Source organism: Ahaetulla prasina, chromosome 1, assembly GCF_028640845.1.
Source record: "Ahaetulla prasina isolate Xishuangbanna chromosome 1, ASM2864084v1, whole genome shotgun sequence".
In the NCBI taxonomy this organism is placed as follows: Eukaryota; Metazoa; Chordata; class Lepidosauria; order Squamata; family Colubridae; genus Ahaetulla; species Ahaetulla prasina.
In genome coordinates this window covers 344,108,908-344,127,307 of record NC_080539.1, presented here as the reverse complement: position 1 = coordinate 344,127,307, position 18,400 = coordinate 344,108,908, and the positions used below count along the sequence as shown (strand labels likewise).

At 35.8% G+C, this 18,400-nt stretch overlaps 1 protein-coding gene across 3 annotated transcripts in view; it reads left to right on the top strand.

Annotated features, from left to right (window-relative positions):
- BRF1 (BRF1 RNA polymerase III transcription initiation factor subunit) overlaps positions 1–18,400 on the top strand; it is a 245,247-nt gene that overhangs the window by 55,370 nt on the left and 171,477 nt on the right. For 2 of the 3 annotated variants that reach the window (XM_058162879.1, XM_058162878.1), the window contains exon 4: positions 16,943–16,974. The exons of the other annotated variant lie outside the window; for it this stretch is intronic. In XM_058162879.1, coding sequence (XP_058018862.1) covers positions 16,943–16,974 — 32 coding nt within the window. The remainder of the gene's footprint in view (positions 1–16,942; positions 16,975–18,400) is intronic. 3 annotated transcript variants of the gene reach the window in all.

Genomic DNA, 18,400 nt, shown 5'->3' with positions numbered 1-18,400 from the left:
TTAAACCCTGAGCTACCTGTATTCTATTGGTGCAGATTTATTTAAAACATTTGCATAGTGACCCATTTTAAAGCAAACTTGCTTACAACGAAGAGTAAAAGAATATCTACACAGTAAAAGCAAGAAACAATAAAATAAACAACAGCCCCCCTCCCCCGAAGAACCTGGCACTGCAGCCATTTTTCTTTGATACAACCCAGACATTCCATTCCCACTCTGACTTCACCTTATCCCAACAATAAGGAGTATGATCATGTTAATGCTGAATCAGACTAGTGGATATAACTGCTTTTCTATAAAATTCACAAATATTGTCTTTAAAAACCCAATGCAAATATCCTTGTTGGCAGGTTTAGGAAGAAGTAAACTTTAACCTTACTAGTTCATTTGCATTGATATTGGACTAAGATAAGCTGCACAGTTTTCTGTGGTGTATGTATGGGCTTATGAATGTACGCACTTATAACATGGTTTTTATTGAAATGAAAATGTACAGTATTGTAATTACTAAAAGAATATTAAGCTAGTATTGAAAAGCAATTAAATCCAGTGGAATGAATGAATGAATGTTTTCCCCATTAGAACAATCAGAATTTCTGAAAACTTCTGGGGACCAGAGTCACCTTGTAGGTGGGATAGACAGTATCGAAATTTAATTAATAACATAAATAATCATCTATAAATAGAAAGTAGTGGAACACTTAACATGGTGTTAGAGTCTAGAATGTAAGTTTTTTAAAGGAAATAACCACATTTAATGAATAAGAGTCTTAATCCAAAGTGTTGAAGAGTAATCTGTTTTGGGCAAAAACAGTAATGAGAGAAATAGTTCATATGGATTCACAACCTCTAGTGTAGTATCTCTAGACACCGTTGTTCCCACAAATGCTCCCCTAGCCTGGATTCATGTTTGATCAGAATGCAATTGGATGCATATTGGTAAATCAACCAGCAAATGCTCAGTCTTACATATTGGAAAAAAGAACCCAAACACTAAGTACATGCTTGATGGACATTATCTTACAGATGTCAAAGACCTTGGAGTTTTCATATCTAATGATCTAAGTGCCAAAGCCACTGCAACTACATAGCAAAAAAGGCTCTAAGAGTTGTTAACCTAATCTTGCATAGCTTCTTTTCTAAACTACTGACCAGAGCATATAAAACATTTGCTAGGCCAATTCTTGATTACAGCTCGCCTGTCTGGAACCCATACCACATTTCTGACATCAATACAGTTGAGCATGTCCAGAGGTATTTTACGAGAAGAGTTCTCCACTCCTCTGTAACCAACAAAATACCTTATTCCACCAGACTTGAAATCCTGGGTTTAGAAAACTTGGAATTCCGTCGCCTTCGACAGGACCTGGGTTTATAGAATCATAGAATCATCCATTGTAATGTCCCTCCTGTTAATGACTACTTCAGTTTCAACTGCAATAATACAAGAGCTACCAATAGATTTAAACTTAATGTCAACCGCTCCAATTTGGATTGCAGAAAATATGATTTCTGTAACAGAATTATCTGTGCTTGGAATGCATTACCTGACTCTGTGGTCTCTTCTCATAACCCCAAAAGCTTTAACCAAAATCTATCCACTGTTGACCTCACCCCATTCCTAAGAGGACTTTAAGGGGCATGCAGAAAAGCACAAACGTGCCTACCGTTCCTGTCCTATTGTTTCTTTCCCTATATATATATATAAATGCTTATACTTCCTTGTTTCTCCTCATATATATGTTTATATATTATATAATCTTTTTGTGTAATGCTTGTGTATATTGTTATGACAAAATTAAATAAATAAATAAATAAAAATAAATAAAAACTCTTCTGTGGCAAAAGGGATTGCATTTAAGGTTACAGGCTGGAGCAACAATTTTTAAAATACATAGTTCTTCATTAGAAAAAAAAGTGGAAAACAGAAACCTATCAAAACTGGCAAAGCAGGATGATTTGAGCCAGAATCATGACTGCCTAGTTTACTGTGGTTTTTTCAAATGAATGTGTGTGTATATTTTATTTATGTTATTTTATGTAAAGAAACATCCAAAAGTATCAGGTATAGAATAAGTAGTACCTGATTCAGCAGTAGTAACTGTGAGAAGGATGATCATTTAAATATGAGCCTGCAGTGTGCTGCATTAACAGAGGGATAGAATCAAGAACACATGAAGTGTTAGTTGCACTCAAGGCCACAATTGGAATATAGCATCCAGTTTTGGTTGCCACAATACAAAAAAGATGTTGAGACTGTAGAAAGAACACAGAGAAAAGCAGCAAAAATGATTAGGGAACTGGATGGTTTGCAGGAATTGGTTATGTCTAGTGGTGGCTCAGTGGTTAAGATGCTGAGCTTGTCAATCGAAAGGTCGGCAGTTCAGCGGTTCGAATCCCTAGTGCCACGTAATGGGGTGAGCTCCTGTTATTTGTCCCAGCTTCTGCCAACCTAGCAGTTCAAAAGCACGTAAAAAATGCAAGTAGAAAAATAGGGACCACTTTGGGGGGAAGGTAACAGCGTTCCATGCAGTTTAGTCATGCCAGCCACATGACCATGGAGACGTCTTTGGACAGCGCTGGCTCTTCGGTTTTGAAATGGAGATGAGCACCGCCCCCTAGAGTTGGAAACAGCTAACACATATGTGCGAGGGGAATCTTTACCTTTAGTCTAATGAAAAGAAGGACTAGGGATGACATGATAGCAGTCTTCCAGTATTTGAGGGGCTACCATAAAGAAGAGGAGGTCAACCTATTCTCCAAAACATCTAAAGGGATAAAAAGAAGCAACAGATAGAAACAAATCAAGGAGAAAACCTACTTAGATCTAAGGTGAAATTTCCTGAAGTTAGAACAATTAATCAGTGGAATGACTTGCCTCCAGAAGTTGTGGATGTGGCTTTTAAGAAGAAATTGGATAACCATTTGTCAGGTATAGAGTTTCCTGCTTCAGCAGGGCTCGGATTAGAAGACCTCCAAAGTCCTTTCCAACTCTGTAGTTCTGTAATCTTCTCTTCCCTTCCGCATAAAAAAATACAGTTCATTTGAAATCCCTGGGATTTTACTACTTGCTCTGCTGTTTGTATAGTACCAGGAATAAAGATTATTTTCTTTGTTATTTTCTCAGGGAATTCAGGATGGCAATTCATATTCTTAATCCACTATTTTTTTCTACTTAACAATGAGGCACAAAAGAAATCAATGTAGGAAACAAGACAAATATAGCTGTATCCGAAATGACATTATCCACAGTAGTTTGCATAGTAACTATGACTAAAGAGGGTTTTTGAGCTACATTTTTTCCGTTTCTATGCCTTAAACCATGGCTAAGCAACAACAGCCTTCAAAGCTGATCCTGTAAGTTTGTCAGGAGGAATGGTAGGTTAAAGACTTTCCCCAGTGACTGAATCTGTATGAGAAGTGTAATATGTGAGAAATGTAAGATTTTGCTAAGCCAGAATCAGGCAAATCATATTATAGTTACTATAATATTTAAAGTAAAAGAAATCAAAAAAGGGGAAAGTAAAGTCTCTCTCTTAGGTTGATGAGATCCCTTTAAGGGCTCCAAAGAAGTCACTGCAACCTTTTTATTTAATTAATTTAATTTAATTTATTTATTTTTGTCAAACACAACAATATAAGTATAAGCATGAAATAACCATACAAAATGAATACAACCAAAGGGAACATTAGGACAGAAACGGTAGGCATGTTGGTGCTCTTATGCATGCTCCTTACAGACCTCTTAGGAATGGGGTGAGGTCAATAGTAGATAGTCTTTGGTTAAAGCTTTGGGGGTGAGACCACGGAGTCAGGTAGTGCATTCCAGGCATTAACAACTCTGTTACTGAAGTCATATTTTCTACAATCAAGATTGGAGCGGTTCACTTTAAGTTTAAATCTATTGTGTGCTCGTGTATTGTTTCCTTCCCCCCACTTTAAAGGTTGTCTATTCCCAGTGGTGGGATTCAGCCAGTCGCACCACTTCAGGAGAACCGGTTGTTAATTTTCTGAGCAGTTTGGTGAACTGGTTGTTGGAAGAAATCATTAAGGCAGAGAACCGGTTGTTAAATTATTAGAATCCCACCACTGTCTATTCCTATCCAAACTGTCGGATCATTCTCACAAAATAATAACATATGAAGGCAGAATGTTTGCCTTGGGCTAGGAGAGACACGTGGAGCTATTGTTACTTGTAACTGTTCTCTGGAGCAAGCTGCATCAAAATAAATTGCAGCCTTTGTGCTGGATCACAGTCAGATTTGCAACAGGACAGTATGCAGAAAAGATTTGACTGCCTTTTCCCCAGCATATTGCTGGCAGCTATTATTTTGCTAGAGGCAAATGTTATGTAGAGACTGTATTTTCTTTTGAAGAGCTTTAGTAAATGCATGCTTAAGTATCTCTTGATTTAAAAAAAACCTTGATCATGAACACATTTTATCTTGGAAATGAGACTGTTTGCCATCTTTGGAAAATTAAGTGGTCTAAAAGTTTGAAGCTATCTTTATTTTAGTAGAAATATATATTTGGTTGTCAGTCCAAAAAATATAGTCACCGCAGTTGGTTTTGTTGAGAAAATTAATCAAGTTCCTGGCCCTATAACACAGTAATGCATTGAACTGTAACATTTAATAGATATTTAAATTCAGCTACACTTTCGGTACATTAGTTTGAGTCTTCAAACTAGGAATGCTTTCTTTGGGAGATTCAGATACAGATATGAATGTCTGTGCTCAGGTACATTGGGATAAGTGTGATTGACATATATATAAGCTTCCTAATACTCACATTAAAAAAGTATTTCTGCTTATGCAACTATTACAGTGTAAATGGCCTTGCAGAAGGCATTCAGCAATCATTGGGTAAATACCAGTATAACCCTGAAAGGGAGTGAGGAGTGAGGTAGAAACTCGAGATTGCCTTGCCTTGATTCTCTTTTGTGTAAAAAGGGGGAGAGAAAATCTTTGTTAGGCTTTTAAGATTATGTAATTGTACCTTGTAACAATAAAATAGAGTTGCAATATTCCTTGTGGAGTCCATTTCCTGATTTTGCTTACCACTGCATAGAATAGCTTGCTCAAGCACTGTTACAACATCAGCAACAATTTTATATTTTCAGATAACAAACCTGCACAACTTGATTGTACAGTTAATGTAGCAGTTGGGACAAGACTTGCGTTAGCCAGGAGCAGTTCAAAAATCTACTGCCTTGCCAATACGTCTTTTCTCTCATGGAACTTTACTGGAGAAGTTTGGAGGAGCCCAATATCAATTTCTAACTTTTATAGTTCAGATGTGTAAATTGTTCACTGCAGGTGTGCTAGCAAAATTTCCTACAGATAACACTTGGTGAGATTTAGTTTTGAGTGTGCTAAAAGAAGAGGCAATCAACTATGCTGTGCCCCTCATTGAGCGCATGACATTGTTGGACAATAATTACAGAAATTCATGCAAAGAATTAGACTTGAGAGGTCTAATTGTTTATTCTTGATCAGAATGAAAAGGGGATATGCTACTGTCTTTGATACCAGGTAGGGCAAATTTGAATAATAGTGATGCTGTTAAAATTGGGTAATTGAAGTGAGGTCCTCTTTACATTAAAAAAATATTTCCTGATTTTTGGGGAGAGGGGAGTTAATTTGTAGAACTGTTTTTGGGTGACATGCTGATTTTTTTGAATCCATCTTTGCATTAAACTGATTCCTTTTAAAAGAGTCAGAGTAATTCTGCAGACACAAAGTTTTTGCCAAGATGGAAAAATGCATGTTTGGCCTTCTCCAATTGGATTATATGGATTACTAGTTCTCTACCAAATGTGTACAAATGGATCCTAGAAAAGTTCAGTCTGTGCTCTTAAGACAAACACTTAAAAAGTAAGTAATGTCATGCGTTTTCCCGGCTTTGCAAATTGTTACAGAAAGCAAACCTTAATTTTGCAGAGCAAACCAAATCTCTGTCACAACACCTAAAGAAAGGAATACTTTAAATATGTTTGTTTAAGAGCAAGCAACATTTCAAGATTTGAAAATTACAACCCTATCAGTTCTCGAAAGTGACAATTCTGGTGATGGGCTATGATCAAACAGAGCACCTAGGCATGTCTTCTGACAATGAGAACAATTAATCAATGAAATAACTTGCCTCCCAGAGATGTGGGTGTTCCATTATTGGAAATTTTCAAAAATTGATTGGAAAACCAATTGACAGGGATGGTGTAAGATCTCTAGCCTTAAGGGGAGAGGGTTGGACTAGAAGATCTCTGAGGTTCCTTCCAATCCAACTGGAACCAACATGTCCCTAAGTAGTCATGTTCCTTTTTTTAGGCCAACAAGATAGAACTCTCTGTGTGGAAAAATACTCTCACAATTCTGATTTATGTTATGTACATTTACTTTTGTCAGAACAATATGATTCTCCTTTCCTTGAATGTGAATAAATGTTACACTGTCTGTAAAATTAGACATTCTCTGATGAATTAACGACCTAATTGCAACTTTATGTTGTCTTATTTTGTTTGAAATTGAAAATGATTTTTCATTTGTAGACTTTTAGTCAGTGATTATAATAAGGATTAACAAAACATAAATTTAAGAGGTGTATTTACACTCCTTTTCCTGTTTACTATGTTTAAAAAATCTTGCAAGCTTGTGCTGGTTACGCCATAATTCTTCTTTTTTTTGGTCAAATGGGCATGAATGGGCTTGAGGAAGGAAAATTAATTTTTGTTATAAGTGGAGATTAACTGTTTTTTCTCTCCTGAACTATAATGCCCTTGAAGAGACAAAATTGTTTTTCGAATTTTGTGTTTATTTTTAAGCTTTGTTTTTGTTCTGAAGAGCAGAACAGAATTTGCTCAGTGGACTGTAGAACTATAGTTTATAGAACTGAGTTTATAGAAAAACAGACGGGCAATCTCAAACCTCCTCTCTCACAAATACTCTGAGTCTGCAAACATTGGCTCTGTCTCCTGCCTTGGCGTTTTAAGTACACTTTGGTGGTTCTACATTTAATGACCTTCTCCAGCCTACTGCTCTCCAAATGCTTTGGATTACCTCTTAAGGACTTTGCGTTTGAAAAGGCTTTGTCTAATCATATAAAGTGATATAGGGTGACCCTTGATGTTATTTCTACCACTTTACAAATGGATATAAAAAGTTTACACATCCCTGTTAAACTTCAACAAAGTATCAGTTTAAGGGTGTATACGTTTACACAATATACAACCATGTTATTTTAAGTTTTTTATTATTTCTACCACCCCAAAATACTTCAGTTTGTTTTTCAATTGAATTCTACAGCTTATATGTTGTATTAAATGTAGAAAAAAAATCTGAAATAATTTATCTTGGTCTGATTTTTTTACATCTCAAAAACTTGGCATTTTAATAGGAGTGTGTAGACATTCTAAAGCAGGGATGTCCAAACTTGGCCCCTTGAAGAGTGGTGGACTTGAAATCCCAGAATTCTCCAACTAGCAACTTGCTTAAATTTATAGCTCATGCTGGCTGGGGAATTCTGGGAGTTGAAGTCCACCACTCTCCAAAGGGCCAAGTTTGGACACCCTGTTCTAAAGTATATAACTTTGTGTTCTGGACCTGAGTAAAATCTAGGAGAAAACAGTGGAATTAGTTCTGTGGCAGAATTGCTCTGCCTTTGCAAGGTATCATAGTAATTCTGTTGTGTAATTGTTGGATTCTGTCTTGGCTATATTTCATTTTTTGAAGAGTTTGATGACAGATTTCAGTAGGTACCAGGATTTCTGATGTTTAGTAATCTATCTTGTAGCCTAAAAAATAATAATGTTCTGTGCAAATTGAATATACCCTTTTTATCTGTTGTATGAAGACTCAGAAGTTACAAAAGTGGAAAAGGTTAATGCAACATTCCCTCCTCAACTACTGGATTTCTCAGTTATAAAACATATTTTTAGTTTTATTGTTTCCCATAATGGATAGATATTGAATTGTACAAACGTAAACAGCTAGAGTGGTGAGTAGTTGTTATAAGGAGTCAAATTGATTAGGCAAAAACAAGAGGTTTCTAAGCTAGAGAAAACAGTTATGTCAAAATAGATTAGATGTCCCTCAAGAGCAGCAAGGAAATTATTTGTTGACACAAAATGGCAGGAGGAAAAGGTCTAGAATGTAAATCCCAGAATATTTTACCCAGAATGCTTTAAGAGAGGGCTGTAAAGCTCTATGGAAAGGTATATAAATCTAAGTGCTATTGCTATTGCTATTACCATATAACCAAACCATATAATAATTGTAAGGCAGCTTTCCTGACTTTTGATACCAGTGGGTTACGGCTTTTGGTTACATATTGGTTACTTTCAAATAAAAGCCATTATAAAAGATTGACTAAATGCAGTTTAAACATTTTTGGAATATTAGACTCTTGTTTAAGATAGCCAAGTAAACATTTAGATGTATAGAGTGGATGAAAAGTGGTAGGTGGAAATGTTGCACGCAGAGGTCTGTCTGTCTACATGCTTTTCAAGAATAATATACCTGAAACACTGCCTGAAGCTGAGCAGTAATCTGCCTTGAGCTCTGAAGCACTCTTCAGTATGCTTCATTCAACAACTTTTATCTTTTGACAGCTTAATTCTGTAGCTCTTAAACTGGAGCTTATCTTGTAAATAAAGAAACCATATTGCAGATCATCTTTTCAATTAACTAGGGCCCAGAATAAAATAAATTTAGCCATGAGTGGGGGATTTCTCACTAAAAGTATTATTTAGTACTAGCTCTTCTATCTCCCTCTGTACTTCCTATTCTTAAAAAAACTTTTTTTTCTTTAATCCCCTTATTTATTTATTTTTAATTCTTCTCATTTTCCTGTCCTTGTAGAGTTTCTGGTCCTTTTTCAACAATGTAGTTTATTCTTTCTATGACCTCAGAAAATCCTAGATAATGATTGTTTGACAATTTTCATAACAATAATATTTTCCTTAAATTATTGTAAAAACATAAAATTGCACCATATTCTAAATGCACTTTATTTGGTAGGATATGCATGTGTGTGGGGGGGAGGAAGGGGAAGAGGGAGGGAGCTCAGTTGTATATAATATGCCAGGCTATAGTTATCATATATTTTTGTCTATAGAAAATCTACATATTATTTAATATACTCTGATTATAATGGCTAATTTATGATCTGCGCAGTGGCTAGAATGCAATATTCCAGGCTAACTGCCCATAGCCAGGAGTTTGACTGGCTCAAAGTTGACTCAGCCTTCCATTCTTCTGGTAATATGAAGACCCAGATTGTTGGGGGCAATATGGTGTCATTTGTAAACTGCTCAGAGAGTGCTCTAAAGCACTATGGAGTGGTGTATAAGTCTAGTGCTATTGCTGTCTCTTTTTGTTGCATGTAATAAGGTTTTTCTCCTCAAGGATATTGTCCATCTACAGATTGTAAAAGCATAAAATTATTCATCTACTTGCCTTTTAAAATTTCAAAGTCATTAGAAAATTCCTGATTGGGGAAACAAATAACTGTATTGTTTAGGGTACATGAAATTATAAGTTGAAGTAAACATGCTATACATTTAGGTTTGATTTGTGATGACTTCATGGATTCATTTAATGTCATTTTTGTGCAATAAGATCTAAGTGATTCACTATTGCCTGGTTTTGGGTTGTTTTTCAACTTCCCAATATACCTTATAGTCCTGATGTTCCCTTTTGTTCTCTGTTGGTCTCTAATCGAACCCAACCCTACATAGGTTTCAGACTAGAATGGTCACTGCCACTTATCTGCCAAGAGTTTACAAGGATTTCAAAATAATAATATACAGCAAACTTTCTGAACACTTGCAAGTACTATTGCTTTGTAAATAACAGAGTTGCTGTCATAACTGACCCAATTTTGACCCAAACTTTGGCAAATGATAGTAAGCCCTCTGATTTCATCACATTTTCCATCTTTTATCATTATCCTTTGTGTTTTATTGATTTTATTGTAATTTCTTTGATTGTTCTGAGCAATCCAGAGTAACTGAGAATCATGTGGCATCCAAGTATTCTTATCTATTCACAAAAATGTGAAGTCACAGATGCCAGTTCTTTAACTGGTGTTGGCCTTCATACGCATCATATTCTTCCCAAGAACATAGGAGGTCATAATGTATCAGCATCAATTGTTTCCAAACATTTGATGATCCAACAATGTGATAATGAATTAAACATATTTTACAATCAATCAATAAATTACTTTTTAGCTTTGGTAATTGTGGAGAACCATTCTATCAATCAGAAGTTGATCTTTTGCCCTGTACTTTTCCTTTTATTTCCTGTGTGCTTTACTGGAAGAATATTGTTTTCTTCCAAATAATCTTGGATGCCGTCTGCTATTATGCCTGTGAGTAATTTAAACTTTGTACGAAGCATGTTATAGAACTGTAGTTCCCTGGTGTTATTCCTTTTGCTGGGTCTTTTTGAATCAGATAAGTTTTGCTAGTTATTAACTGAAACCTGATTTCTCTTTTATGCAATATTTCATTACACTGGTTAGCTATAATTAGATATAAGCTAGTCAGATATTTGAGTCAAAAGCCATGCAATTAATTATTTCCAGGATACATCTAGTTTTTAATAATGTTCATTCAGTTTTTAACCATTTCTATTGTTATATTAGTTCTTCCATTTGATTTTTACTAAGCTCATCTTCAATTTCTTTTATCATCTAGCATTTTTGTTACATTTTTTTTGAGTTTCCTATACATCTTTCCAAAAATAGATTGTTTTCTTTTTGTTTTGTTTTCCATTTTCAGAATTTATATTGCCATTTATACTTTGGTAGGATCCTATTATCTGATTAAAATAGCTGATTTTGCTTAAGTTGGATGATTCATGTCACATAGTGTTCACATTTTCCAGCTATTGATGTTATTTGTTGCTAAAGCTTCCAATTTTTGTGTTGCCAAACCAGTATTTTTTATTGAACTTGCCTTGATCTTTACATTTTCTTCAGTTTTTTACTCTTTTGTATTTTTTAAATTACTTGCATCTGAGTTTAATTTATTTTGGCTTCTAGCTGGCTCTTCTACATTGGGATTAAATATGATTTTGCTTTTGCTTTTCTAATTTTGACACTCATTTCTTTCGTAACCACCATTACTGCACTGCAGGCAAGCTGAATGGTCTGTTCAATAGATGCTACTTTAATCCTTCCCAGTGCCTTATTCACATCTTTCATTTTAGGTGCTAGGTCTTTCTGGACATTACTTTCAATGCTGGCAGCCTTTGCCTTTTCATCAGTAATTCTGGATATGCCACAATTTTATCTTTTAATTCTTCTTGTCAGGGTGGATTCATATGTTTTGCTGTTTGATTTTGGAATGGAATCTAGATTTGATCTGGTGCTGCAAAATGGGTGCTGGAAAGCTGCAATATGAATAGTGAATTGACCACCTTCAGAATAAAGGTTCAATGCTCTACTCTACCATTACACTTGTAGTGCATGCACTTTTTTGTGCCTAAATATTTTGCTATGTGAATGAGATGGCGCGGTCCCCAAATTTGATATATAAATGAAATAAAAATATCTAGTTTTGAACAATTCACCCAATATGAATCCTTTCTCCTTTCACTTACTACGCTTCTGTTTTCGATCCATTTGACTTACCAAAAATCATATTTGATTCTGGCATTGGCTGGGAATATTTTTATACTTGTAGATTAATTTTTCTTGGTCACAATTGACTTCATCAGGTTCATCAGTGCTATTTTAGTCACTCAGTTCTTTTTCAGATGTATCTGGTTAAATCAGAATTTAGGTCTGGAAAGAGCTTGAAAATTTTGCTATTGGTTTCTTTCCTTTCTGCCAGCTCCTAGTATTTTTATTTTGACATAATAATACCTTGCATGCTTTAATTTGAGTGCAGTTGGACACAGTAGCTTGTATTGAGGATCATTCCATTGTACAACCAATTGAACATTTGTAACTAGATCTAAATTTTGCTGTATTTAGTGTTCTTTTGTTCTTTATATAGTTTCTTTTGTCAGGGATATGAAATATCCATCTATAAATAGTTGCCAAATGGCTTTGCCCAAAGGAATAATATTGCAAACAAAAGGGGTTTGACTGCCTAAGGGGCTCTCAGTGCTGAATGGATAATATTGAACTGGATCCTATCAAGGGGGACAAATGTTGGTTTGTATTTTGCATTCCAGCCTGAGGAAAGACCTCAAATAAGCCTTGCTCCAGCCTTGTGACCTTTCCTTTTCCAGCAAGTTTTTGAGAATGAAATCACTATTTCTGTGATTCATAATTCTCCAACTTTTCATTCTCTCCTCCTCCCCAACACTAGAAAGCTTGCAAACAGAAAGAGTGTTTTTACAACTGCTTCCTACTGATAATTGCTCTCACTCAGGCCAGACCAGCAATAGCAGATCCCACATTTTCTCTTTGTTCCGTAGTTTGGCACCTAAACATTGCCAGATATTACTAGACATGATTAAATGTTTGTGGTCTGAACTTTTCTTGTTCTTATTTATTAATGGGCCTCTGAATCTCCTTCAAAGGAAGTTGATGACTGATAAGATTTTGCCGTGCTTCCAAAATGTGGAAGCTACTCACTTGGGAACTGCATTTTGTCTGTACTGTTTTTAATCTCAAGAATGGAGTTAAGCTTTCCACTTTAAGCCCTTTTGAGTTATAATAATAATTGTGGCTGTTTTTGTAGGTTTTTAAAAGTTTATATTTGAACATTTGGTTGTATTAAGTGTGGTGTGACAGGCATAACTGAAACCGTAAAATATAATGCAAAAAAAGCATAATTATAAATAATGCCAAATCCAGTCTAAACATCTGGCTGACTGTATGACTAATCATCATAATAAAAAGAATAAAAATAATCCTTTTGTGCTCTATATTTAATCAGACAGTACTGTGCTAAGCCATTATTCATTCTTAGGGTTTGCATATGTGCTAGGCAGTCTTTGCTGTGGCAGATTCGAGGTGTTTGAAATGTTTGGCTGTAGGATACATATCTTACTACAGAAAATTCTTAAAGTGTATATGAAGAGAAAACCAGATAATTTTCTTTTGGGTTTAATTAAAAAAGAGACCTGGAAATTTTTTTTGGGAACTTTGATATTATATACCGTGTTTCCCCCAAAATAAGACCCTGTCTTATACTTTTTTGAACCCTGAAATAACCCTTATTGCCATGCGCTCAAAAGCCCGATTGGGCTTATTATCAGGGGATGTCTTATTTTGGGGAAAACATGTTGATGGCAGCAAGACTGCGTTATGCACAGAAATGGAAGGTCACCTCGATCCTCACAATGGATGAATGGCTGCTAAAATTGATGGAGTTAGCGGAGATGGCGAAATGGACTGTTTTGATCAAAGAAAAAAATATTTCTACTTGGAAACCGCTTCTGGACTTTGTGCTTGAGATGGAACAAAATAAAACTTTGATTTTGGGTTTTACCTATTAGATTTGTTGTTACAGAAATGGCTAGTTTATACTATTATGTAAAAGTAAAAAGTTGAGGTTTGATGTTAATGCCTTGTTCTACTGCACCAAAGGAAGTTGGGAGCCAATGCCTTTTTTTCCCCCTTTTCTTTCCCCCACTTTTCCCTTCCCTTTTCCCTTCCCTATTTTTTCTATTTACTTTTGTATTTTCTTTGTGTGCTATATTATAAACTAATAAAAACTGTTTTTTAAAAAAATGAAATAGAAATGTTTGTCCAGCTATTGATATGCTGGTCTCTGCAACTGCTGGAATCTAGGCCTGGGAAGTCTGGTACTGGGTAATTAAGAAAGAATATATGAAATGTTTTAAATGCTATGCAACTCAAATTTAGTTGCTATGCAACTAAATGCAATCTGGTCACTTAATAAATATTTAAAATTACAGTGAGCTAGTTTTTACTAGTTTCTGGCAATAAATGCCCATTCAAAAGAATGGATCCACATTTATGACCGCAGCATTTGCTTAATAACTGCAGGCTTAAGGACCACTGCAAAAATATTGTAAAATTGGGTATGGTTCCATGGTTGTCTCAACTTACAACCAGGATGATTTATGTCCTGAAGTACCTAAAAATGACTACCTGTATAGATAATAATGCATTTTTATTCCACCCACCCACACTCAACTGAACCCAACGTTTTATTTGCTTTAGTAAAATAGATTATAGATAGTTCTCAACTTACAACCACAATTGGGAATGGAATCTCAATTGTTAAATGAAGCAAATGATAATAGCAATAACAATTGCAACAGCATTTAGGCTTATATACCACCCCATAGCACTTTACAGCACTCTCTGGACAGTTTACAATGTATTTGCATATTGACCCCAACAATCTGGGTCCTCATTGCTGACCTCAGAAGGATGGAAAACAGAGTCAACCTTGTTCCCAGGGTGCTTGGCAGCCAGTTTGGTCTAGTGGTTAAGGCTAGTGGTTAAGGCTAGAAAGCATCTTGGTGGCTTTGGACCACTCCCTGTTCCTTAGTCCAACTTACCTCACAGAATTGTTGTGTGGAGAAAATAGGGGGAGGAAGATGTGTTGGATATGTTTACTGCCTTGGGATACAAATAAATAAAATAAAACCAGTCGTACATGGCAAGCCAGTTGCTAAGTGTCCAAAATCGGATCACATGACCATGGGGTTTATTTAAGATATTTTACAATGGCCAGAAGTACTTTATGGACCATGAAACACCCTTTCTGGGTCCATCATAACTCTGTGTTGTCGTTAAATGACTAGTCATAAGTCAAGGACTATGCATATGAGTGAATGACTAATTTATAAGGAAACTAGAGAGTGACACCTTCAAAGAACATAAAAACCCAACCTTCTGACCTCAAAATTACAAACTAGACTATAAGTCCATTCTGGCTGTTTGCATAGCTTCATCCTTTGTTTCAAGGTCATTCATATTTGGAAACTGGCTTTTACATATACAGATTCTTCTTTATATAGTTTTTCTTTGAAGAGCTAGTAAGAACTGATTGGAGGCTGATAAAATTGTTTCTGAGTATTCTGGAACACTAATAAAGCCACACCTCTTCTTTTACTGGTAAAATAGTGGTCTAAGGGTGTGTCTATGTAAAAGATTTGCCTGAAGTTGGATATGCTTATGCAGGCCTTGTAAACTTGTGTAGTTTATGTAAGAAGAACCCAAAGAATCAATGCAGCCTCAATGCAGTGGTTTTGTTTTTTTATGTTAAGCTAAGTATGACTGATTTACAATACCAGTAGATCTTTGCATTTTGCTCTAACACAATCTAGCCATACTTTTAAAAAACCTGCATACCACACGTTTGTATTAAAACTGTACATCATATTCTTGTAGTGTAGTGTATTTTTATTGACAACTGAACAGTGAATTATGGAGTTTTTTCCTTAAAACTTACTTCTGTTATGGCAGTAAATAAATCACTGCTTCTGTTTCTTTATCTGCTGTATTAGAACAATTAAGATTTACTATATAAATTAATGTAAGTATCATTGATTTCTTTAAGGATTTGTTAGTTAAATGATCACGGATACCTCATTTCTATCTAATAAAATACAAGGATTTCAGCAATTTACTGAACTAAATCAAACTAATATTCAGTATGTTGCTTACTCAGTTGAATGATTTACATACATTTCTTTATTTAGCAAATTTATATGGCTGCCCATCTCAAAGAATGTGACTCTGAGTAGTGTACAGCCAGCAGCAATTGAAAACAATATAACAACTATTCATTAAAATAATGTGACTAAAATAAATATAAACAAAACCCAAGATTGCTGGAGGATAACAACCATCTAGGTACCAAATAATGTTGAAATTAAAAAAGGAAAATAAGCTTAGTACTTCATTCCAAAGGGACACGGTAGCTCAGTGGCTAAGACACTGAGCTTGTCAATTGAAAGGTCAGCAGTTCAGCAGTTCAAATCACTAGTGCTGCCTAATGGAGTGAGCTCCTGTTACTTGTCCCAGCTTCTGCCAACCTAGCAGTTCAAAAGCATGTAAAAAATGCAGGTAGAAAAATAGGGACCATCTTTGGTGGGAAGGTAACAGCCTTCCGTACGCCTTTGGTGTTTACTCATGCCAGCCACATGACCACCGAGACATCGTCAGACAGCGCTGGCTCTTCGGCTTTGAAACAGAGATAAGCGCCGCCCCCTAGAGTTGGGAACGATTAGCAAATATGTGCGAGGGGAACCTTTACCTTTACTTCGTTCCAAAATGCAGCATTCTGCTTTTGAAATGATTTTGAGAATAAAATGGACTGCAAGTGAACAGATGTGGGCAGAGGAAGAAAGAGCAGAGCTTCCCAGTGATAATTAAAATAGACATACAGTGGAAATTTGGCTTCCCACTTCTTTTGACAATATTTACTAGATAATGCTGCATGTGTTGAACTAAACATACATATACAATTTACTAGAACCTAGTAGAGACCAGAATTTGAATTGGAAGTTGGGTTCACAGAGCAATCCTGATCCTGATTTTGGGACAACCCATAACTATTTTTATAATTTTGACTTTGAGGAAAATCATGATTTAGTTAAAGATTGGAGAAAGGAACTTTGGGATTCTGGATTTTATTAAGATTTATTCTCCATTCCTTGTGACAGTTTCTATGTTAAGCACAGAGGCTGCTAAACTTTGGCAGAGGTTTTGTGCCTCTTCAGCTCTGTTTTGAAATCTGTATGTATTTTTGTCCGAGATAACTATTTAAACCTTAAGCAAAGTTTATAACATATAAAGCCAAGAATAAAATCCAACTTAAATACTTGTCTGCATCCTCCCTTCCCCCTCTTAAGTCCTCACCATTTCTTTGCTAAGAACTGGAATATTTAGATATCCTGTTTTGTGTGCTTCCAGAATAAAATATTTTTTATCTTTTTCTTGTTGACAGTCAAATATTATACATTAGGAATGTGTATGCTCTTAAGTTCCTTAACCTCAGGAATAGACATGCTGCTTGACCTCAGTGACCTCCTTCAGGTAATTGTAACTGCTTTTGTTTAAATATTCTGTTAAAATATTAACACATGCCAAAAACTGAAAGCAGAGAGATTATAATAGCAGCTTTATTCAAGCAACTTTTGTTGTCTTTTTCTCCCATTTAGCTGTATTGGTTCATTTAGTGCAATTAGAATCAGGTGTTTGGTATATATCACTCCATTTTACAAACAACAGATCAACAATATAATTGTGATGCTAATAATTAGGATGCTGTGGGCTTTATACTCTGTTCAGATTTATGTTTATGTATTCTACTTTAAAAGCAGATTCAAAAAATACTGGCAAAAGCAGGTGTTCAGTTCTGGAAAGCTGGAGGGAAATGATTTTAGCAGAAACTTCAGAAGTTGGCTTGAAAGAAGAATGCTGGCAAAATTATATATGTATTATTTCTTAAGTAACAATTTCCCAATTTGGGGCTCATCCGATATGTTGGGATGGAAAATCCAAGAATATAGCATCTGGAATGTTAGAGATGATTTTCCCACATATAATTATAATGATCAGCTTGTCATCTGCATGAGAATGATTTAACTGAAATATGCAGGGTGAAGCAAAAACCAGCGGTCCCCAACCTTTCTGGCTTCACGCACCGGTGGCAGTAGAAGCGGTGGGGTTTTTTTCCCCCCACATGTGCAATCTAGATCCTGAGCATGCTCAAACAAAGCTTCACGTGCTCACCCATTGCTTGAATGACCAACTTACCAAAAGGCTGGGACTGGTACCGATCAATGGACCAGGGGTTGGGGATTTTTGGCATAGACAAATACAGGTAGTCCTCGACTTACAACAGTTCATTTAGTGACTGTTCAAAGTTACAAGGGCACTGAAAAAGTGACATGACCATTTTTCGTACTTATGATCATTGCAGCATCCCCATGGTCACGTGATTATGTGACGCTTGGCAACTGACTCATATTTATGACAGTTGCTGTGTCCTTGCATCATGTGATCACCTTGTGTGACCTTCAGACAAGCAAGGTCAATCGGGGAGCCAGATTTACTTAACAATCATGCTACTAACTTAACTACTGCAATGACTAACTTCACAATGTGGCAAGAAAGGCTGTAAAATGGGGCAAAAGTCACTTAATAACTGTCTCGCTTAGCAACAGAAATTGTGGACTCAATTGTGACCGTTAGTCGAGGACTACCTGTGCATTGCCATTTTAATAACTATAAATGTATGTATTTATTCATTTACAAGTCTTATGGGACTGTTCATCTTGTATACCATAATCTTGGGCAGCTCACAAAACAATGACAAAACATCAAACCATAACAAAAACTCCTGCTATCTCAAAGAAAATTTTTCTCTACACATCGCCATTCCATTTTGCTGAGCCCCAATCTCACTCTATCTCAGTGCTTGTGGGGAAAGCCTGCTCTTTGAGGCTTTCCAAAAGGC